General features: G+C 41.2%; 1 protein-coding gene across 4 annotated transcripts in view; it reads right to left on the reverse strand.

The window, feature by feature from the left end:
- Window positions 1–2,395: 2,395 nt before the first annotated feature.
- Window positions 2,396–23,717, reverse strand: part of rab11fip3 (RAB11 family interacting protein 3 (class II)) — a 33,605-nt gene continuing 12,283 nt past the window's right edge. The window contains exons 3-15 of one of the 4 annotated variants that reach the window (XM_062992659.1): window positions 23,423–23,496; window positions 15,419–15,588; window positions 10,296–10,514; window positions 9,554–9,688; window positions 8,501–8,536; window positions 8,240–8,327; window positions 7,909–8,153; window positions 7,650–7,731; window positions 6,314–6,451; window positions 5,995–6,150; window positions 5,166–5,306; window positions 4,600–4,729; window positions 2,396–4,068 (exon numbers count right to left, since the gene is read on the reverse strand). In XM_062992659.1, coding sequence (XP_062848729.1) covers window positions 4,616–4,729; window positions 5,166–5,306; window positions 5,995–6,150; window positions 6,314–6,451; window positions 7,650–7,731; window positions 7,909–8,153; window positions 8,240–8,327; window positions 8,501–8,536; window positions 9,554–9,688; window positions 10,296–10,514; window positions 15,419–15,588; window positions 23,423–23,496 — 1,598 coding nt within the window. In that variant the 3' untranslated portion in view covers window positions 2,396–4,068; window positions 4,600–4,615. Of the gene's footprint in view, window positions 4,730–5,165; window positions 5,307–5,994; window positions 6,151–6,313; window positions 6,452–7,649; window positions 7,732–7,908; window positions 8,154–8,239; window positions 8,328–8,500; window positions 8,537–9,553; window positions 9,689–10,295; window positions 10,515–15,418; window positions 15,589–23,422; window positions 23,497–23,717 lie in introns of all 4 variants that reach the window. The other 3 variants (XM_062992661.1, XM_062992658.1, XM_062992662.1) reach the window with 3 other exon arrangements.

The following is a 23,717-nucleotide window of genomic DNA, read 5'->3' on the forward strand; positions in this document are numbered from 1 at the left end:
TGTGGCATCTGTGCATGTCAGTTCTTGTGAAGTGGGTGTGGCATTTGTACATGTCAGTTCTAGTGAAGTGGGTGTGGCATCTGTGCATGTCAGTTCTAGTGAAGTGGGTGTGGCCTCTGTGCATGTCAGTTCTAGTGAAGTGGGTGTGGCCTCTGTGCATGTCAGTTCTAGTGAAGTGGGTGTGGCATCTGTGCATGTCAGTTCTTGTGAAGTGGGTGTGGCATTTGTACATGTCAGTTCTAGTGAAGTGGGTGTGGCATCTGTGCATGTCAGTTCTAGTGAAGTGGGTGTGGCCTCTGTGCATGTCAGTTCTAGTGAAGTGGGTGTGGCCTCTGTGCATGTCAGTTCTAGTAAAGTGGGTGTGACCTCTGTGCATGTCAGTTCTAGTGAAGTGGGTGTGGCCTCTGTGCATGTCAGTTCTAGTGAAGTGGGTGTGGCCTCTGTGCATGTCAGTTCTAGTGAAGTGGGTGTGGCCTCTGTGCATGTCAGTTCTAGTAAAGTGGGTGTGACCTCTGTGCATGTCAGTTCTAGTGAAGTGGGTGTGGCCTCTGTGCATGTCAGTTCTAGTGAAGTGGGTGTGGCCTCTGTGCATGTCAGTTCTAGTGAAGTGGGTGTGGCCTCTGTGCATGTCAGTTCTAGTAAAGTGGGTGTGACCTCTGTGCATGTCAGTTCTAGTGAAGTGGGTGTGGCCTCTGTGCATGTCAGTTCTAGTAAAGTGGGTGTGACCTCTGTGCAAGTCAGTTCTAGTAAAGTGGGTGTGGCCTCTGTGCATGTCAGTTCTAGTGAAGTGGGTGTGGCCTCTGTGCATGTCAGTTCTAGTGAAGTGGGTGTGGCCTCTGTAAATTAGTATCAATACTTTCCTATGTTTATTTCTACTAACCTCAGTGTAATTTAAAATGACTACAACTATTAACAACTGTATTTATTTTTAGTACATTTGTGAAAGAATGGGAATGGGTCACTCTCAGGAGCTCAGTGAATTCCAGCGTGATACCATGATAGGATGCCATCTGTGCAACAAGTCCAGTCGTGAAATTTCCTCGCTACTAAATATTCCACGGTCAACTGTCAGTGGTATTACAACAAAGTGGAAATGATTGGGAACAACAGCAACTCAGCAACGAAGTGGTAGCCACGTAAAATGACAGAGCGGGGTCAGCGGATGCTGAGGCGCATAGTGCGTAGAGGTCGCCAACTTTCTGCAGAGTCGATCACTACAGACCTCCAAACTTCATGTGGCCTTCATGAACAGTGTGTAGAGAGCTTCATGGAATGGGTTTCCATGGCAGAACAGCTGAATCCAAGCCTTACATCACCAAGCGCAATGCAAAGCATCGGATGCAGTGGTGTAAAGCACGCCGCCACTGGACTCTAGAGCAGTGTAGAGGTGTTTTCTGGAGTGACGAATCACGCTTCTCCGTCTGGCAATCCGATGGACGAGTCTGGGTTTGGTGGTTGCCAGGAGAACGGTACTTGTCTGACTGCATTGTGCCAAGTGTAAAGTTTGGTGGAGTTTTCAGGAGTTGGGCTTGGTTCCTTAGTTCCAGTGAAAGGAACTCTTAATGCTTCAGCATACCAAGAGATTTTGGACAATTTCATGCTCCCAACTTTGTGGAAACAGTTTGGGGATGGCCCCTTCCTGTTCAAACATGACAGTGCAGCAGTGCACAAAGCAAGGTCCATAAAGACATGGATGAGTGAGTTTGGTGTGGAAGAACTTGACTGGCCTGCACAGAGTCCTGACCTTAACCAGATAGAACATCTTTGGGATGAATTAGAGTGGCGACTGCGAGCCAGGCCTTCTCGTCCAACATCGATGTCTGACCTCACAAATGAGCTTCTGGAAGAATGGTCAAAAATTCCCATAAACACACTCCTAAACCTTGTGAAAAGCCTTCCCAGAAGAGTTAAAGCTGTTATAGCTGTAAAGGGTGGGCTGACATAATATTAAACCCTATGGATTAAGAATGGGACGTTACCCAAGTTCATATGCGTGTGAAGGCAGACGAGCGAATACTTTTGGCAATATAGTGTATGTCTGAGTGGAACTGAAATAATTCCTTATTGCTGCTGCAATTGCGACCTCTGCTGCTTGGCTGATGGTGCTGCACATAAACGTGAAATAATGGAGATCAATGTGTGACTCCATAAGCAATACAGATCCCTGTGTGAACCCGCCACGGGCAGGTAAATAAAAAAAATAAATAAAAGGATGGCTTTTGCACATAGTGTCAGAGGGGGGCACCTGTTAGGTACGGCCCTCCTTGGTCAGGAATCAGGGAATCTGCAGCAGTAGAGGAAATACAACTTTGGATTGGAAAAACTGGATATGACTAGATTGAGGGAGGGGGAGGCATAAACAAAATTTAAAAAAGCGACTAGAAGACACCACACATAAGAGATATGTTCATTTTATTTATTCAGTTGTAGATTTACTCTCAATTTATTTATCTTATCTTTATACAATTACTTAAAAATCTACAGCACGCCCAGATAACAAGAGATACATCTTGTGGGCCTTTAAAACAAACAAAAATCCTTACAGCAGAAGACAATACTGATCTAAAGTTTATACATGTTTTTTTTTCTTATTTAGAATAAATATCAATCTTTACAAATGTATCCTTCATTAGAGCAAAATACCTGTCGGGTTTACTTGCAGCTAAATTTAATATTCATGTTTTAAGTGACAAAGTGGAGCTCCTGCTCTTGCTTTGGATGTTCGGAGTGCATGAGTGCAGATTCACAAAAACGTCTGTACACGTCAGTATTTAATGACAGCAGTGCATGTTGGGTGCTCGATGCAACTGCTGCAGTGTGTTGATATCAGATAAAAAGAAAGAACAAGTCACACACACACTAGTTAGGACATCCAGCTGCTTTAAAGGCAGGAAAACATCTGTACATCAGAAGTGTGCAAGACTGCTTGTAGTGAGCATAAGAACAAAATAAATCAAAAGTTGCCAAAGTGCAGCCGGCAAATCTTCCAGTCAGAATTAAAAACAGAAACTGGGAGCACACCCCCCACACAGTTGCAGTAATGACTGAGATGTCAGGAATACCATGTCGCATTCAAGCGTATTCAAACATCTGACTTTCAGATTATATTTATTTAAAGTCATTCAAATTTTGCGGAATGGATTTTCTTTTACAGAATTCAATATATACACAGAGAACTGGGTGCATTTAAGTATTCAGCAGGTATAGACTGACTGTCCAGAAACCCGTACAAATGGGTAAATTACCATAACTGCTGGATTGGCAGCCCTACCATAAAAACCTCAATAAATAAGCATATTACTATTGAGCTAAGGTAGACACATTGTATGTATGTATATATATATATATATATATATATATATATATATATACGTATATATATATAAGCTTGCTGTGGAATTTACAGCACCATCTAAAAGCTAAAAAAAACACTGCTTATCTGGAGGATACAGATTTGAATTTACTTCGACATGGAAGTCAAAACCAACAAGGCAAAAAGTCTGTCCTGGCAGAAACGTCCACATACACACTCAGACATGCAATTCTGAAAAGTGTGCATGAAAGCATGGAAGACAAGATTCAGCTTTGCTTCCTTCTATAAAAATAGCTATAAGCAGTGAGAAAGCAAGAGAATGAAAAAAATCAGAGTATTATTTCCATTAATAGAGAGGAATGTGTGCATTTACTCATGTCTCAGTAGTTTAGAGTTCAGAGAGGCTGCATGCAGATGAAACAGATTCTTCCTCAAGTCTTCTTCGTCAGTTTCATCATCAGTTCATAATACATGGCAAAATAATTAAAATGAAACTAAGCTTTCTTTATTGTAGCCTTCAAATTCTTTTCAAAGTGCAAACGTTTTCTTCAGTCACAAGATTTCCAGCCAATACTTTTTTTTGTAAAAAAAAAACAGAACTTCCCGCCAGATGCGGTTAGATACCCTCACTCAGCAAGAAAAGCCACACGGGCTTAGAACTACAATTCCCACAATGCACCATCTCACCAGCTTCTCTCATAATGATCAGCAGCCAATTAGCTTGTGGAGATTTGTCCATTTCAGCCCCTCGCCTTCTGCTTCATTGTAATAAACACATAAAAGGAAACAAAACACACACGTCATAAACTATGTCAGCAGTTATCACACGTGTCTTATGTCATGAACATTATGTAAACACACACACACACTTCCCCTCAGGCCACACGGTGTCCCTCACATGGGTTAAAATGTGGTAGATATACTAAGTTGTACTGCAAATCAAACAAAAATCAAACCTAACACTAAATAGCTGATGTACTTGTGTGTGTGCAGGTGGGTTTATATTATTTGTGTGAAATGATGTCTGGGTAAGTGCACAGGAACTGGGTATTGAGCCCCTCAATCCCACAACACAGGGAGGTCAAAGGAACAAACAGATATGCTTAATCTTGGATATGGACACACACACCAATGCACGTACAATGCTTTGTCATCTACTGAAAGGTGCCTGAATAAATCTAATAACATAGTGTCAACAGGAGCAGAGGAGGAGCAGCTATCAGAAATCTATATCCCTTTGAATGTTGAAAACATGTTTAGGTCACTTTGTTTTAGAGCAGCTCCACCTTCAGGACTGGAGAATTATTTGACCTCAAGTATGGAAGGATTGGACTCCATGATGGCCACAATGATGCGATCGATGTAGTCCTGGAGGCGAAAGTTTATCTCCTCTTGCTTCTGGATGGCCTCCATTAGCTACACACACAAAAACACAGAGTGACCTGGTTAGAAAAATTCCATTTGAAAATCAAGTCAGGTGTGGCCAGAGCAGTTTTGGGCTGATATGGTATTATAGCAACAGCTTCTGACTAGAGATGCTGAACTGTGTTGTGTTTAAAGGCAAAACTTACTACACATTATGAGTAATCGTCCCATTTAACCTTAACCTGCTTCTTTACAGCGTTTGGGGTAGTGCAGCAGTCTAATATGCCAAACCATCTCAAATCTCTTGTTCGAGTCTCTGCTGTGCCCTTAGACTGGCCAACTGGCTATCTCGTTTAGAAAGTGCTCTGCTTATTGGCCACTTACCATGGCATTAGAAGTAAAAACGGCCAAAAATAAAAACGTAAAAGGTAGATCACATTTCCAGGATTTAATCTATTCTGTGTATTTAGTTAACACATGTGCGCACCTCTGTACGGGAAACATTGTTGATCTCTGCAGCAAGTGACTCGGACAGGGACTCAGTGAAGAGACTTTTTGCCCCCTGAATGCTGAGGTTGATGATCTGTCCATTCAACTCATCATTTTGCTCCTTTAAACTGCGGTTATCCTGTGGAAGGGAAACCAGGGTGAGAAAGATAGTCAGAGAAAAGTAATAAAAAAAGTTTACACACATTTGTAATTTGTTTTTTTTAACTTTCAATAGTGTACAAATATTTTTTTGATAGGCTTGAGGTCAGAACCTCAGGGAGGATGTTTCAAAAGCTTGATTTTAGCCTGATTAAGTCATTATTCATTTGAGGGTGTTTTGTGAGTTTAGGGTCATTGGTTCTGTTGGAACACCCAGTTACATCCAATATTCAATCTTCTGGCTGGTGCTTTGAGATTTTGCTGATTTCTTTAGGTAATCATCCTTCCTCCTTGTAATTCCGTCTACATTTTGCAAGCACCCATTCCACCGGCACAAAACAGTCCCAGAGCTTTATACTACCACCACCGTGCTTCAGTGTTTCTGGCTCTGTTCCTTTAAACATACACCATATAGCACACATTATACAGTTTATTATTAAGTATAATTTATATGAACTACATTATATGATAGAAACCCAGACCAAAAATTGGAAAGAACTTTGGACAGAGATGTTTTTCAATCATTGTAGACATCATTATATTACAAAGGCTCCTAAGTCCTTTAAGTGTGTGTAAACAATTAACCACAACAGTAAATCAGATAAAACCCGAATAGGATGAAACCCAAAAATAATATATACATGGGAAATTACAATGTGTGTGTATACCTGTTTAAGTCTGCGGATTTCCTGCTCTAGCTCGTTTTCTCTCATGTGTGTGTTGTACTCCTGCAGGCCGGCGGCAGGTGAGCGTCCATGTCGAGCCTCCATCTCCAACTTGAACAACTGCAACAGCTCCAACTGCTTCCTTAGGTCCTCTATCAACTACACAAAAACAGAGACAGTTCAACAAGACAGGAACACCCTTCTTTCGGCCACCTCCCTCCCCTCCCAGACATAACCAATTATATTTGTGTAGACGCCTGGTCGGTCAACAGCACCAGAGTGCCAACTGAGCAGGTCATATAAACTCAAATTTCACACCTACCTCTTGTGTGCTCTCTTTCTCTTTTTGGCTGGTGTGGCGCTCATGGCTCAGCTTGTCGGCCATTTTCCTGCGAGAGTCAGTCTCTTTATTCAGCCTGTCAGTCACATCTTCCATCTCGTCCTGAAGCTTCCTCTTCTCCTACAGTAACAGTGTTTCCACACATGGTTTAGAAATGTGCATTTATCAATGAGTCCAGAGCTCAACCCAAAAGAGTGTGTGTGTTGTTAGGAGGAGTGTCAGGAGTGTCCATGTGATAGCAGTTTAATCAAACATATTACAGCAGTATTACTGTAAGTAATACAGTAGCAAAAAAAAAAATAAACCCATGATGTGTATAGTACTGAATTTAAATACACAAGAATGGATCTATCATGCTGTTACCCAACTTTAGGTCCAACAGACTAGCAGTTGGTTTTAAGATCAGCAATATTACTTAAATGTACATTTTTGGCATTTAGAGAGACTTACAGTACTGTGGCAGTACATTGTCTAAGCAATTGAGGGTTAAGTGCTTTGCTTAAGGGCCCAACAGGGGCAACCTGGCAGCAACCTTTTGATTACTAGTCTAGTACCTTAACCACTAGGCTACAACTGCCCTATTATGTACGGGTTGAAAAATTACCCAAATAACAGTCACACATTTTCTTTATTCATTTGCTGCATTATTCAATTTAAAATTTAGCTCTGCAAGAGATCTGAGGGCTTTGAAAATTTCTAATTGCAACTGGAGACTCCAGATAACTAAGACAGTAAATGATATGTCCTTTTTGTAAATAGGCCCCAAATATATATATATTTATATATATACTGTATATTTGGGCCGTATAAAACCCGATCGCGGACCTGCCTGCTTTATACAGTCCATTGTGATCCATTTAACGGCAGTGTTTGTAAAGCTCTGTGTACAGTTCATGCGCTTTACATCCTAATTCATCTGAAATACAGTTAATTACCACGGAGACACCATGTGACACAAAGAGCCAAATAAAAACAGTTAGATAAAAAATTTTTTATATCGATTAAACGATTAACGCGATTAACGACAGCCCTAATATATATATATATATATATATATATATATATACTGTATATATATATATATATATATATATATATACTGTATGGTCAAATGTATGTGGACATCCCTCTTAATCAATGAGTTCAGGTGTTTCAGCCACACATTTACTTTTACAGAATTTAGCAGATGCTTTTATCCAAAGCCTTGCTCATGGATCCAATAGTGACAAGCTGGCAAATGTAGGGCTTGAACCAGCAACTATTCACTACAACTGCCCCACCCCTAGACACAACAGAGTAAACAACAGTGTGTTTTCACCTCTTCAAGTCGTTCGATGTTGGCTCTCAGGCAAGGCACGCATGATCGTAGTTCACCGTTCTCTTCATCCAGCTGCTGTAGCCTGCACATCAGCACAACAAAATGAGCACAAATCACTCAAATACGAGCACAAATACACACACACTAAACAGTTTGCTTTTTTGATCACAACCTGCTCAAGCAAAAAATTTTATACGATTTTATAGCAAACTGTCCCTTTTTAATCAGCAGGTGGCAGCAGAGCACAATCTGGACCCACCTGGCCTGCAGGGTTTCGATCTCCAGCTCTCTCTCACGCTGCAGTTTGTTTAGAGCGTCTCTATGTTTTCGGGAGAGTGTGTTGAGGTCCTCATCAGCGTGGAGCTCCTGCTCCTTAAGCTGCTCCTCCAGCGCATTGGCACGGTGCACCAGTGCCAGGTTCTCCTGTCGCAAGCGCGCATGCTGCTCCTCACTTTCTGCAGAGTCTTTCTCCAGCTCAGACACACGCCGCTCCAGCATCAGCACCTTTACACATAACATGCACAATGTGTGCTTTTACAAACCCAGTTCCAAAAACTTGGCACAGAAGGTAATACCAAAAAATTGCATACCTTATCAGTGATGTCACTGTCAGCGAGGTCCAAGATGTCACGGCTCAAGTTGCTCATGCCATCCAGACCACTGGACTGTAGCAAGTGCCTGTTAGAGAATGAAAACCTTTTATTACTGCAACTAATCAGCAGTACACACGTTCAAAACATACAGGCCTGTATATTACACTTATAACAGAATAGTCACCCAATTTATGACCACCCAACCACCCAAGGCCCACACAGCAACACACAAGAAGGTTCAGGAGATAAAATTCTCACCTTGCTGCTTTCTTACTGGACAGTCTTTTGCTGGAGCTAAGAGTGAGACAGAAAACAAGAGAGAGGGAAAGCAGGAAAAAGATGTCAGGAAAAAAAATCTCAGAGGAAAGCAGAGGGTCGCCCCCTCATCCTAAATCCATGAACTATGGCGTTAAAAACATCCAGGGAAAGTAGGCAGTTCTGACGACTCAGCTTTTTAGCTAAATGCTCAGGGTTCAGTGAACATGTGAAATGCTGAATGCAGGAAAATATGTGGAAATTAATACAGTATAACTAAAAACTAAACTGCCAGGATTGTGCTTGCTTTGATGTAAACACTTTTTTCTGAATTTTCATTCATCGAGTAATCATTATCGTTAATAAATGCCTGATCAGGGTCCGGAGCGAACCCGAAAGAAGTCAGGAATGCACCCTGGACTGGGAGCTGATCATCCACTTACTTACATTAGGGTGAGAAGAAACCAAAATACCCACACACCACCACACAGACATAATGAAAACATAACAAACACATACTGAAGGGAGAAGACGTTTGGATCCAGGTTCCTGTGACCTTCTGTGCTGGTTCTCATACTGTTCCAATTCTGTTTTCCTGTCTGAACCATTCAGTGTAACAGGTCCACCTGAAGTGGAGGTTGGCAGCAAGGCTCTGTTATGAAATCATGTCCTTCTGCTTTGCCAATTATGATCAGCAGATAAAGCACAAAGGTACATATGATTGATATATCAGTTTGCGATTTGCTCCAGGTAAAACTGTTTCTATTTATCACAGTTTCTTCCTCACATATTTGCCAGCTCCTTTGTTGTGAGACCTGCTTTTCTCTTAAAACCATGTAAAACATACGTGTATAATTTCTGGGTGAAGGAAAATGTTCCCCAGACCCCATCACACCCCACAGCACAATGCACACTAACTCAATGGAACATGCAGGATGGTTGCAGAGGGAACAGGGAACAGTAAGGAGTGTGTACAGGGTTTTAGCACACGCACACACACACACACACACACACACACACACACACTGAGTACACACAGCATGAAGAAGGTGTTACCTATTCATTTCTAGTAAATGCAGACGTGTGGAGATATCCTCGAGACGGCTGATCTGTTTGTGACAGTGAGTGCAGAAGAACTCCAGAGATTCAGACTGCAGGAAAGTCTGGAAACTGGATGGAAAAGGATCAGAGCTGAGAGGTGGGTTGGAAGAGGAGGAGAAAGTGGTGGAAAGGAAGAGTAGTGAAGGTATGAAAGAGAAGAGTGAGAAGAACATGTTTAGGTTAGTTAGTGAGGAGGTTAGTGAGAGGAAAGTAAGAACGGGTAAAGAAATTTTAATTAAGAAACACCAGACAAGCAACAGATGGGATTTGGTGTAGCACACACACTTACATTAAAAACAGAAGGATTCTAACAATTGTGCCCTTCCAGTTTTTTAAGAAGCGGATTTTTATTATTTTCATCAATTGTTTAATCATGGTCAGGGTTGCGGTGGGTCTGGTTCAATCAGGAATCATTAAGTACAAGGCATGAACACACCCTGGACAGGACGCAGATCTATTGTGGTGGCACAGCCGTCTCTTATGCTAACCCACTACAGCAGAGATTTTAAGCTGGTATCGGCTGGTCAGGCGTATGCACAGACATACACAGAACAATTTCTGTACCTGCACATGCTTAGAAGGTTTTGTTTCCATCCACCTATTTTACATAAATCTTTTTAGTGTACAACAAACCTCCCGTATTTGTGTGATTCTTCCGCTTATGTACATGCATGTGCGCGTGTGTGTGTGTGTATACCTGGGTGACAGCAGCACTGGTGGCCGATGCAACGGGCTGCCAGCTTGTAAGTGTGGCTCCGGGTCTCCCTCTCCTTCAGGTGCCACCCTTCCCTCCTCCTGACTGGTCGGTAGTAGATCAGAGGAGTTGTTGCTCTCCCCAAAGTCTTCATAGTGCTCTTCTGCTCCACCAATCACAGCCACCATGGCGTGGCCATGCAAATCAGAGCCCAGAGAGAACCTACCACAAAAAGCAGAGGTTTGATAAGAAACAGGTAAACATTTTTTTGGACAGTGATTTTATGTAAAATGTTTTATATACAGTGTATCACAAAAGTGAGTACACCCCTCACATTTCTGCAGATATTTAAGTATATCTTTTCATGGGACAACACTGACAAAATGACACTTTGACACAATGAAAAGTAGTCTGTGTGCAGCTTATATAACAGTGTAAATTTATTCTTCCCTCAAAATAACTCAATATACAGCCATTAATGTCTAAACCACCGGCAACAAAAGTGAGTACACCCCTTAGTGAAAGTTCCTGAAGTGTCAATATTTTGTGTGGCCACCATTATTTCCCAGAACTGCCTTAACTCTCCTGGGCATGGAGTTTACCAGAGCTTCACAGGTTGCCACTGGAATGCTTTTCCACTCCTCCATGACGACATCACGGAGCTGGCGGATATTCGAGACTTTGCGCTCCTCCACCTTCCGCTTGAGGATGCCCCAAAGATGTTCTATTGGGTTTAGGTCTGGAGACATGCTTGGCCAGTCCATCACCTTTACCCTCAGCCTCTTCAATAAAGCAGTGGTCGTCTTAGAGGTGTGTTTGGGGTCATTATCATGCTGGAACACTGCCCTGCGACCCAGTTTCCGGAGGGAGGGGATCATGCTCTGCTCAGTATTTCACAGTACATATTGGAGTTCATGTGTCCTTCAATGAAATGTAACTCCCCAACACCTGCTGCACTCATGCAGCCCCAGACCATGGCATTCCCACCACCATGCTTGACTGTAGGCATGACACACTTATCTTTGTACTCCTCACCTGATTGCCGCCACACATGCTTGAGACCATCTGAACCAAACAAATTAATCTTGGTCTCATCAGACCATAGGACATGGTTCCAGTAATCCATGTCCTTTGTTGACATGTCTTCAGCAAACTGTTTGCGGGCTTTCTTGTGTAGAGACTTCAGAAGAGGCTTCCTTCTGGGGTGACAGCCATGCAGACCAATTTAATGTAGTGTGCGGCGTATGGTCTGAGCACTGACAGGCTGACCCCCCACCTTTTCAATCTCTGCAGCAATGCTGACAGCACTCCTGCGCCTATCTTTCAAAGACAGCAGTTGGATGTGACGCTGAGCACGTGCACTCAGCTTCTTTGGACGACCAACGCGAGGTCTGTTCTGAGTGGACCCTGCTCTTTTAAAACGCTGGATAATCTTGGCCACTATGCTGCAGCTCAGTTTCAGGGTGTTGGCAATCTTCTTGTAGCCTTGGCCATCTTCATGTAGCGCAACAATTCGTCTTTTAAGATCCTCAGAGAGTTCTTTGCCATGAGGTGCCATGTTGGAACTTTCAGTGACCAGTATGAGAGAGTGTGAGCGCTGTACTACTAAATTGAACACACCTGCTCCCTATGCACACCTGAGACCTAGTAACACTAACAAATCACATGACATTTTGGAGGGAAAATGACAAGCAGTGCTCAATTTGGACATTTAGGGGTGTAGTCTCTTAGGGGTGTACTCACTTTTGTTGCCGGTGGTTTAGACATTAATGGCTGTATATTGAGTTATTTTGAGGGAAGAATAAATTTACACTGTTATATAAGCTGCACACAGACTACTTTTCATTGTGTCAAAGTGTCATTTTGTCAGTGTTGTCCCATGAAAAGATATACTTAAATATCTGCAGAAATGTGAGGGGTGTACTCACTTTTGTGATACACTGTATATGAAATGTGTGTTCTCGTAGTTTTCCATTGAATCAGCGATTTTGGTTACTTGTTTTAAATACAAGGTTTCACATTGAATTCCCCAGAAACAAAATGTGTGAAGTAATTTAAAATGGTATTAACATTTAAAATATTTAGCAGATGCCTTTATCTATGAACAGATGTGAATGAATACAATCCAAGCAACTAAGGGTTAGGGACCTTGCTAAAGGGCCCAACAGTGGCAACCTAGCTAGAACCAGCAAACTTCCAATTACAAGACCTTAACCGCTGAGCTAGCACTGGTATAAAACCTTTATCTGTAAGAACTTGAACTGATATGTAACATTCAAGTGTAAAGTTCATGCATTAGATGAGTTATATGCACATCTACTGCCTTATTATGTCAGTCTAAAAAAGACAGAAGTGACGGCCTGGAAACGATCTGAGATCAATATAACTTACTAACGTCACCATTATAAAACTAAGGAGTAATGAAAAAATAAAACAATAAATTGCTGTTCTTTATCTTTTCCTTGTTTACAATAATTAAATTAATACTTTATTGCTATTATAAAAAGTACAAAACCCAATAAAGACCTTTGACTAAGTCACTGAGAAGTTATGAATGTTCCAACAGTAAATCAAACAGGCTTCAAATGAGAACAACTGCCTCATTTCAAACGTATGTGTGTTAATCAGATTTAGAGCTTGCTGACTTGGTAAGCATGTGTCATGGCCACTGTGATGTGTGTAAAGCTTAATCTATTTTGTATTTAATCCCTAGCAACAGCATGTGAGGGTTAGTGTGCTGTGTGTGTGTGTGTGTGTGTGTGTGTGTGTGTGTGTGTGTGTGTGTGTTATATGGCTGTTTAACAATACAGAATATTAAAAAACTGTTTTAATAAAGCCTGGTTTTATTAATATTATTTTATATTTGAGCAGTTTTTAATTCACTACATTTTAATATAAAACAAACTAATTCAAATATTTCTGAACTTGAGCAGCTTTCTTCATTAACAGGAGCATTTGAGTGTAAGAACTTGCTGTTCTCTGACTAGATGGATTGAAGACAATCATGTTAGTTTTAAGACTGAGATGCTGAATCGGCAGAAATGTTAGCCAAGACTTGTCCAGGGTGCAAGGCAGTAACAATGTTCATTGGAAACAGTGATCAATTAACTTCAGATCAAACCTCCAGCACTGCCTACAAATAAAAGTACTAGCATAACCAACTGCCAAATCTACCGAATGTAAAATACAATGATCATTAGAGGAAAATAGTTTTAACTCAATCAAGCAGTATACAGCTACCTACTAAGTCACTTGTCCACCAGTCACTGATATTTCAGATCAGCTTTCTAATAGAACTGTGATTAAGCCGGGAAAATAAAAAACAAGTGAACACATTTATCAAGTCCCTGTATACAGATTCAGAACCCGATTTCTCTAGAAGGAAGTTTTGGATTTACAACACACCACAGTTTTTACTACTGCATGCTGAATCACACACACACACACACACACACACACACACACACACACACACACACACAATACGACACAGCATGAGTGAGATGGAGTGATGGATAGGCTCTCAGATAGGGGAGGAGGAAAAAGTGCAGCCTCCACACTTCCTGCTATTGAGAAGCAGGAAAATTAAGACACAGTGCTGTCAGCTGTGTCAGCTGATAACCCACACAAACACACTCACTCTCTCACACACACAAAGTGGAAACACAAACACCTTGGTCAGCTCCTGGTTGGTTACCGATATTCCAAAAACAGAAATCGGTGCACACACACACACACACACACACACACACACACACAAATAAATCACTGTGGCCACAAATATGTGTTAAGTCAGCCAAATGTAGTTAGTCAGATAAAATTTGGTGTTTGACATTGCGTCTTTTATTATGAGACAGTTTGTGTATTAATAAATTCATTGATTGTCTACTAATTTCATTTGATTTACAACATAATTCAAGACAATTCTAGACAACAAGACAATACTAAACACCAAACATGACCTCGTCTATTCCACTGACTGAATTCCTCCGTCTATTGTCCGAGTGTCTGACTCTTAAATGTAAACGTGCTTAACAGGTGGCATCACACACACACATCGACTACTGTATACATTCTAAAATGTGAAGCAAAAAGTACTTACTGCATTGGAAGAGGTTTGGATTCTGTTAGTGAAATACTGAAATGATGAGGCATTGTTCAGTATCTAGTTCAAGGTTTTTAGACTGTTACACCTTATCTGTGTGTGTGTGTGTGTGTGTGTGTGTGTGTGTGTGTGTGTGTGTGTGTTTGCAGCTCACCAGCAACTGTGGTTAGCTGTTTTTCAAATTTACTAGCCTGTCAGCATGTTTAATTTTTAAAAATAAGATTATTATTTATTATTCTGTAGAAGTGGTTCTACAGAATAATAAATACACACACACACACACACACTAACAGTGGGCCTGTATAGTCATAATTGGAAATATTCAACTCACCCAAAGAAACTCAAGATTTATATCTCCAATCTCACGCACAGCTGAATTTTGCTTTCAATAGCATAATTTTCATTTGAATGATGTAGCAAATGAAGAAATGAATAATGTGGTATTTTATGATCCCTCTGACTATGAGAGTAGATGGGGATTTTGGTTACACTATTACAGTTATTCAGCCCCTACATAAAATTGTTGAGCTTAAAACTGACTTATATGTAAGATCTAAAGTTGGGTTACAACATGATTAATCCATTGGGACTCAATAACCAGCCTTCTATGTATATGTGTCAGCTATGATGTATTATATACACAACCAAGAGAATCAAGTGTTCAAGGAGTTGCAACCAACCACTGTGAAAACTAATCAGTTGCTCTCAAAAGCTGAGAGAAGAGATTTTATTGCACTAAAATGGCAATGGATATTAGAAAAATTTCCCTTTCTTGAACGTTTCTAGAGACACTATTGGGAGTGTAGCCTGGGAGTTTCAAACATATAACGCAGCAGCAAACTTATCTGGGTGTAGAAGAATGCCCAAAATTTTATCAAGAGGTCTGAGCAGTCTCATTAGGCCAACCAAAAGACTCTAAAGACTTACAGAATGACCTGATGAAGACTGGGACAGATGTGTTGGTGGCTACCATGAGAACAATTTGTGTGTGTTTGTGTGTGTATACACGTATTTGGTTTACCTGTTGTGGTCCTCGCTTTCCGTAAGCGTGTTTTCAATGCCGCTGTCCGTCTCGACGTCCTCATGCAGTTCCGGGTGTACCATTGCTCCTGTATCCTCATCTGTAAATGTCTCACACTCACTGTAGGCACTTTCTGAACCCAGGTATGCACTGTCTGACACCTCTGCCTGCTACAGACACAAACATACATCCTCTATAGTTTAGCATTTTACTGGACAGAACACATACTACATAACATTCATGCTTTGAGGATAAAATGGTTTGGCATAACTTGCTGTGCACTGTGATATACATGAAATTGATCCGAATTCCAGCCAATGCCTCTTAGTAAGAAGTCAACACAATCATAGTCAAACAGGAAATTTGGAAGCTGAAAAGTCTGTTCTAGTGACATATTTCTTAGATTTCTTTTCAACATGTGGCTGGAACTAAAAGTCATGCCATTTTGCTTTTTTCTACAAACTGACTTTTTAATCAAGGTTTTTATTGGTATAAGATTTGGATAAAAAATAGAAAAATGGGATCAGAGCACCCATATTAACAACATAAAATGTGAGCAAGTTTGTGGAGGTTTGAGCTGTTTTGTTAAGAATCTTTACCCAAAAGCTCCAGCCTCACAACAGCCCAATGCAACACTTACGCTCATTGCTATTTTAGGTGTGAATGTTTTCCCATAAGAAAATCAAGTCTCCCGAATGTTCCAGCACTTTCACAATAATCTTTAACTCCAGTGTTACTCTTTAATGAACGCAACACCTTGTTATAGTTCTGCTACAGGTTCAACTCACACGGTCAGCAGTTCAAAACACACAATCAGCTACTTGTTTCATTACACTCTTCGCAATCCAACCAGAGACGTGTTATACACTGTACATGGAACGAATTTCAACTCAGAATAACCAGATCATTCTCATAAACACAGGAACCAAATACACACCACCATTGTGCATTTGATGTTTCACATAACCAGCTTCTAGTGAGTTGGAATGGTTACTGTGATAAAGAGTATACTAAATTTAAACAAGTATTGTGTGAGTTACAGAATGGGAGCAGATATAAATAAGAAAATACAACAAGTAAAAGTCAGTCATGGTTAGGGGCTCAAACACATCAGAGAACACAATCTGGTGAAGTGATAGCAAATATTATGTTTGTTGTATTTGTTTAAAGACGGAAAATACCAAGAGTGAGGATGTACCGTTGGCTGTAAACTGTTCGGACCTGAATATTATCCGCATTATTGCAAGCCAGACCCTTTTATCCAACATCTGTGTCTGACCTCACAAATGCTGCTCTGGATGGATGATAATAAATTCCCACAGACACACTGGAAGATCTTGTACAAAGTCTTCCCAGAAGAGTGGAAGCTATTTTAGCAGTGTGAGCAATTGAGGGTAAAGGGCCTTGTTCAGGGGACCCAACAGTGGCAACTTGCAGTATTGTGGCTAGAACCAGCAACCTTCCAATTAACAATCCAGGTCTATCCAAGATAAGCTATATAATTAGGGACCTACTAAATTCACGGGAAAGTGTGCTTAATTTCACGGACCTCATTTGAAATCACAGATTTCATGAATTTGAAAAAGTCATTAAATTACACTCATAAATTAAATAATAGAATAAGTGAAAGCTACAATACAGAGCGCAGCATACTGTAACGCCTAAATGTAAACCAAAACATCCGTGTTTTGATACACCCCCTTTGAGTCAACAGAATTGGTTGGAAGTTTTCCAACTCAGTTACTCAAGTAAGTGTTTTTAGCTCCTATAGACTTTGACATCTTGAACATTTTGTCTAACTGAGTTAGTGTAACCGAGTGTCTTTAGAGTTGCTGAGTTTATAAAGAAAGAACTAAACTGTACATAGACAAACTATCAGGAGAATAATATTTTACTGGCTTGTTCTTTAAGGGCGCAGCACAGACCACAGAGAGATGATCACATATGTAGAGAAGCACACTTTACTATTGGTTATGGAACACTTAAATGGACTAAATGCACTCAATACGGAAACACGCACATCAAACATTGTCAGCACACTTCACCACAGAAAAGTCTGCTACACTAACTTAATTGCCAGATGGTTGCTAGGACCGCTTCATATTGCATATTGTGCGTCATATTTTATACGCTACGCAAATAATAAAAACATTAAATCACTAAACACAAACTTTAAATTTTGAATTTCACAGCAAATTGCATATTACACGGGAAACTGCAAATTGCACAGTTTGTGACGCGATTTTCACGGCTGTGATTTTGGTAGGGCCTAATATATAATAAATATTTTCTCATAACATGACAGAATTTAGGGCATTATTGTTATGTCATCAATAAACTGTCCAGCCTGAAATCAAATCCCACCATACCTGCATGAATGTTGGTGAAAGTCCAGAAGAAGAAAGTCCCAAGGGATAGGAAGCTGTCCGCAGTACCATTATTTTGGGCAAAAAAGTGTCCACAGGAAAAAGCTGAAACGTTACCCCCCCCTTGCTTCAGATCATTCACAGAGCAACAATGGAACGAAACGGTGACAGAGACGACAGGGAGTGAAATGGTGTTTTCAAGTGTAACCCTTGGACGAATGAAGCGTCGCATGGGAAGTCCGAAGGGCAGTGCAGGATCGGGCGGAGCCACAAGGCTTTACATTTACAGCTCATGTGTGTTTGTGCTTCTACAGAGAAGCTAACATTCAACAGTTCAAACTAACAGCCACCCTCCTTACGTCTTACATCTGCCAAGTTCACAGGTAATGTAAACACTACTAAAACAGGTGTGTTTACCTTCAAACTGCTAAACACCAGGGTGCAGGGTGTGGTTAAAAATGTAGATTTTCTGCTCAATACCTATTTGTTTGAGTTCTGGATCTCAATGTTACTCTTCTATAATAGTTCACTGCTGCACCACACATTAAAATCACCCAATATTAAGATCATTAAACATTACAGTTCCTGAAATAATGATTTTGATGCCGCAGTAGTGACATACAGTGTTTATTCTGTCCATCGTACTTCAAGGCTTATTTAAGTGTACGTTTTCCAATGTTGGCCAATGCACATGTTTGGATAATATACCATATCATGCACGGAGAGTCATGTTATGAGCTCTGTGTTTATCCATCCTCTTGTACATACAACTTGACCAGGCAGCAGAGATCACAATTGCACAGCGGCAGTGAGACCTATTCCACTGCCACCTCCATCAGGCATGGCTGATTATGACTGCCTGGTCAATAGCACTGACTGGGATTTAAACTGGAGAGCTTAATATCTAAGCAGGTGTGGGCTAGAGCGTTAGATTGCTGTGCCATCTGAGTCCCACTTTTCAGTTTAAGGCAGCATAGCATTAGATTGGATCTGTAGAATGATAGCTAGCATGCACTATTGAGATGTTCTGAAGATAAGTAATCTTTGTCAGGTATGAGAAAAAAGATCAGATTCAGGGCAGTATGAACCTTGCCCGAGAACATGTGTACATGTAACGAGGGAGAATGTTTTGATCCTGATGTGTACCCATTAGTGGTTCTCTGCTAAAAGTGCTGCTCCTGCTCCACCCAGCCACCTTGTTTAGTTTAAAAGTGAACAGAGAAACATATTCATTCATCGTGCAAAAACTCGAAAAGGTTCAGGGTGGGGAATGAGAGAGGAAGGTAGTCGAAAAAAGAAAAACATTCAGGTGCTCTCCACAAAACACCCTTTCATTAGATTCAGTACTGCATCAACCCTCAGAATTAATGATTAAACTGCACGACATGGACACAAAGATTATACCACAAATGCGTGATTCACCAAAACAACTACCCTGAGGAGCTAATATTAGTCCGAATTTACATACGCTTATCCAGCTTTCCATTTTGATATGATTCAGCCTTAATAATCAAGGCAGAATCTATGGAATGTTTTGGGGGCAGGCGTAAACATATTTGAAACTTATTTTTCTCCTATGTTAAAATAAATAGAATAATAACTTAAGCCAACAGGTATCAGCATTTAGCGGACGTTTTATCCAAAGTGACTGGTTAATGCACACGTGTCGGAGGAGTATACGACAGTATACAGTCTAAGCAATTGAGGGTTAAGGGCCTTGCTCAAGGGCCGAACAGTTGCAACCTGGCAGAGGTGAGGCTTGAACCGGCAACCTTTTGATAACTAGTCCAGTACCTTAACCGCCAGGCTACAACTGCCCTTATCCATTACAAATAAAGCTTTGCAAGAACTACTTGTGGAGCAAAGATGATCACTGTGCTTAACGTCACAAACATTTCTCCACAGTCACCTGACTTAAAGCACATCCAGCATCTATGTAGGCACTTGAGGACAGAAAACCGAGCATGACCATTCAGCAACATTGCAAGATGCTTTTTGGAATAATGCAAAATCATGCTGGGAGAACATGGATCATCAGAATTTAGCTCGAGTACATACTGTCATTACAGCAAAAAATGGAACATAGCAAAAACGAATTCAATATTTTACTTTCATTGTAATGCTGCATGAATGATCATTTTTACTAGCGGTCTCTTTTGCATTTCTAAACTAGCCTATAGATCCTGTATAAATCGTTCCTCACAGCTGACGCAATGCAATGAACAGAACATGATAATGGCTCTAAATTTAGTCTCCTTCTCCTTCGGGGGTAGAGATTTCGAAGCTCTTCATAATAAACGATCCACTACATCTGAGGTGTGAACTGCTAAACAGTGATGGTACGGCAGTGACGCACGTTAGATGAGCTGTTCTGATTTAAAAACACCTCACCAGCAGGAGGCACCAGTTGAACACCACTATAGAACTGACTGCCTGGGGATGAACATTTTGATCCAACATCAACACATTCCAGCATGACACAGGACGAACACCCTCCCAGCTTCTGCATACCCCAGCACCATACCCTATCCCTGTTTGCATATCTGTGTACACCAAACCAACAACATGCCTTAACACTGTCCAACATGAAGCTCATCACTGGTTCCCAATCACTGCCCGCATTCAATACCAAATACTACTTCTAAACTACAAAGCTCTTCATACTCTCGCCGTTCATCACTCATCCCTACGCTACCAGTTACCCACAGATCCTCAAGCCGTATGTGTGTGTGTGTGTGTGTGTGTGTGTGTGAAGGGGGGGTCACAGCGTTTTAGACAGTCGTGTTCTCCTAACTCTGCTCTGGTGGAGGTTTTTTTTTATTTTAGTCATATGTATGATCTAACCTCAGGAATCACTGGACACAAGGCAGGGCTCTTCACCGAACATGATGAGCTGAATTAATAAAAATTTTTTTTAATGTATTTTCTCCATTTTTCTCCCAAATTTTTTGCACATCTGGTTTTTACCCAATTGGTTTATGCTTCCTTTCTACTGGTGCTGACCCCCGCCCCGATTGAGGAAAGTGATATGACACAAGCCCCCTCCAACACATGCGCAGTAGCTGACTGCATCTTTTCACCTGCACAGGGCGAGTTCATATATGGATCAGCCTTGTGCATGGAGAGCCACACCATGATCAGCATTATTCCTCTTCTCTGCATCAGTTATGAGGTCCCTATCCGGCTCCCTCCCTGGATGAATAACAGCCAAACGTTGTTCATATAGCCGCCCAGCCCAGCCGGATGGCAGAGCTGAGATTGGATACAATGTATTCAAAATCCCAGCTCTGAATTAATATTATTAACATTTTACAAATTATAAGAAGTCATTTTACCCTTTTTACACTTTTGATTCTAAAGTAGTTTTGCAACAAATAATATGAGATAAGGTCAGTCACTTTTAATTAAATATACAGTGGGGTCAAAAAGTATTTAGTCAGCCACTGATTGTGCAGGTTCTCCTACTTAGAAAGATGAGAGAGGTCTGTAATTTTCATCATAGGTACACTTCAACTATGAGAGACAAAATGAGGAAAAAAAATCCAGGAAATCACATTGTAGGATTTTTAAAGAATTTATTTGTAAATGATGGTGGAAAATAAGTATTTGGTCAATAACAAAAGTAGCAGTGTGTTTGGGATCATTGTCATGCTGGAAGACCCAGCCACGTTCCATCTTCAATGCTCTCACTGATGGAAGGAGGTTTTGGCTTAAAATCTCATGATACATGGCCCCGTTCATTCTTCCCTTAACACGGATCAGTCGTCCTGTCCCCTTTGCAGAAAAACAGCCCCAAAGCATGATGTTTCCACCCCCATGCTTCACAGTAGGTATGGTGTTCTTGGGTTCTTCTTCTTCCTCCAAACACGACGAGTTGAGTTTTTACCAAAAAGTTCCATTTTGGTTTCATCTGACCACATGATATTCTCCCAATCCTCTTCTGGATCATCCATATGCTCTCTGGCAAACTTCAGACGGGCCTGGACATGTACTGGCTTAAGCAGGGGGACACGCCTGGTACTGCAGGATTTGAGTCCCTCTCGGCGTAGTGTGTTACTGATGGTAGCCTTTGTTACTTTGGTCCCAGCTCTCTGCAGGTCATTCATCAGGTCCCTCCATGTAGTTCTGGGATTTTTGCTCACCGTTCTCATGATCATTTTGACCCCACGGGATGAGATCTTGACCCCAAGGGAAATTATCAATGGTCTTGTATGTCTTCCATTTTCTTACAATTGCTCCCACAGTTGATTTATTCACACCAACCTGCTTGCCTATTGTAGATTCACTCTTCCCAGCCTGGTGCAGGTCTACAATTTTCTTCCTGGTGTCCTTCGACAGCTCTTTGGTCTTGGCCATGGTTGAGTTTGGAGTCTGACTGTTTGAGGCTGTGGACAGGTGTCTTTTATACAGATAACGAGGTCAAACGTGTCATTAATACAGGTAACGAGTGGAGGACAGAAGAGCTTCTTAAAGAAGAAGTTACAGGTCTGTGAGAGCCAGAAATCTTGCTTGTTTGTTATTGACCAAATACTTATTTTCCACCATAATTTACAAATAAATTCTTTAAAAATCCTACAATGTGATTTCCTGGATTTTTTTTTTCTCATTTTGTCTCTCATAGTTGAAGTGTACCTATGATGAAAATTACAGACCTCTCTAATCTTTCTAAGTAGGAGAACTTGCACAATCAGTGGCTGACTAAATACTTTTTGACCCCACTGTAAATAATGTGGAAGCTTGTGTGGTGCAGCAGTCTAACACGCTAGAACCCACTCAAGTTTGAATCTCAGCAGAACCACTGACCTGGCCGGGTGTCCACACAAACACAATTGGTCAAGTTTGAGGGAGAAAAAGTATTTTTATATAGTCATTTCCAATTCACGATTGTGAGCCCGCTGTGGCTTGCACAACCACTGATCTGATCAAGGAGAGCTGGATCACCACACGCCTCCTCCATCCAATCTGTGGCTTATCACCCACACAGAGCTGTATCGTGTACGCAGAGCAATGTTAAACTCCATGTGGTAAAATGGGTTTTTGCATGCCTCTGTCATCATGACTGACAAGCACAGAGGCCAGTACAGAGATATATACACATTCGGCCCAATGAAACAGTCACAGCATAAGAATTGAGGCGCCAGCACCGATTTAAAATGCTGAATTAAAGAATAAAATGAACAGAATGACTTGATGTGTCATATAAACAAATTTTCCACATATCCCAGCTTGTTTGGGGAAAAAAGTCATAACATAAGGTCAGTCATTAAATGGCGCCACTGGAGTCGAGAAAACTGAGAGCCTTGCTCCAGAGCCCAACAGTGGCTGCTGCCAGGATCTGAACCCACAACCTCACGACTTATAGCTTATAGCTAGACTTATAGCCTATCTTACCCGAGCTTTGTTCCTCTCCTAAGACCCAGAGAACAAAGAATACCAATGATCTTATAAACACAACATCCAGAAATGTCAGATATGCTTCCCACCCAGTGTAATGACAGCTGTAGCAGTCCAAAATAGCGACAATAAGAGAGAGCAAGGGTGATGAGAGTTCAGTCAGAAACAGCAGCATTTAGAAAAGCCACTTTCTGTATGTGTGTGTTTGTGTGTGGGTGTGAGTGTTTGTGTAAGGTAAATATACCTCATCATATTCCTCAGCTGCTCCACTGGCTTCTGTTGAATTAAGCTGCAACTTGTAGAGGTCTGGATCAGAACCTGAAGAAAGAAAGCATTCCAGTCAAAATATTGGACTGATTTGCACTGACAGCTGTTTTTTGTGAGTGAATTTCAAATAAGTTAAAGAAGTTGTAGGTGCTCAGGTGGCACAGCAATCTATTATGGTAGCCCACCACCGCTGAGGCCGGCCGGGCGTCTACACAGACATGATTGGCTGAGAAGGGGGGGTGGCCAACACCCTGCAATGGATTGCGCCTTGC

This window comes from Trichomycterus rosablanca, chromosome 3 (assembly GCF_030014385.1).
Source record: "Trichomycterus rosablanca isolate fTriRos1 chromosome 3, fTriRos1.hap1, whole genome shotgun sequence".
Taxonomy (NCBI): domain Eukaryota; kingdom Metazoa; phylum Chordata; class Actinopteri; order Siluriformes; family Trichomycteridae; genus Trichomycterus; species Trichomycterus rosablanca.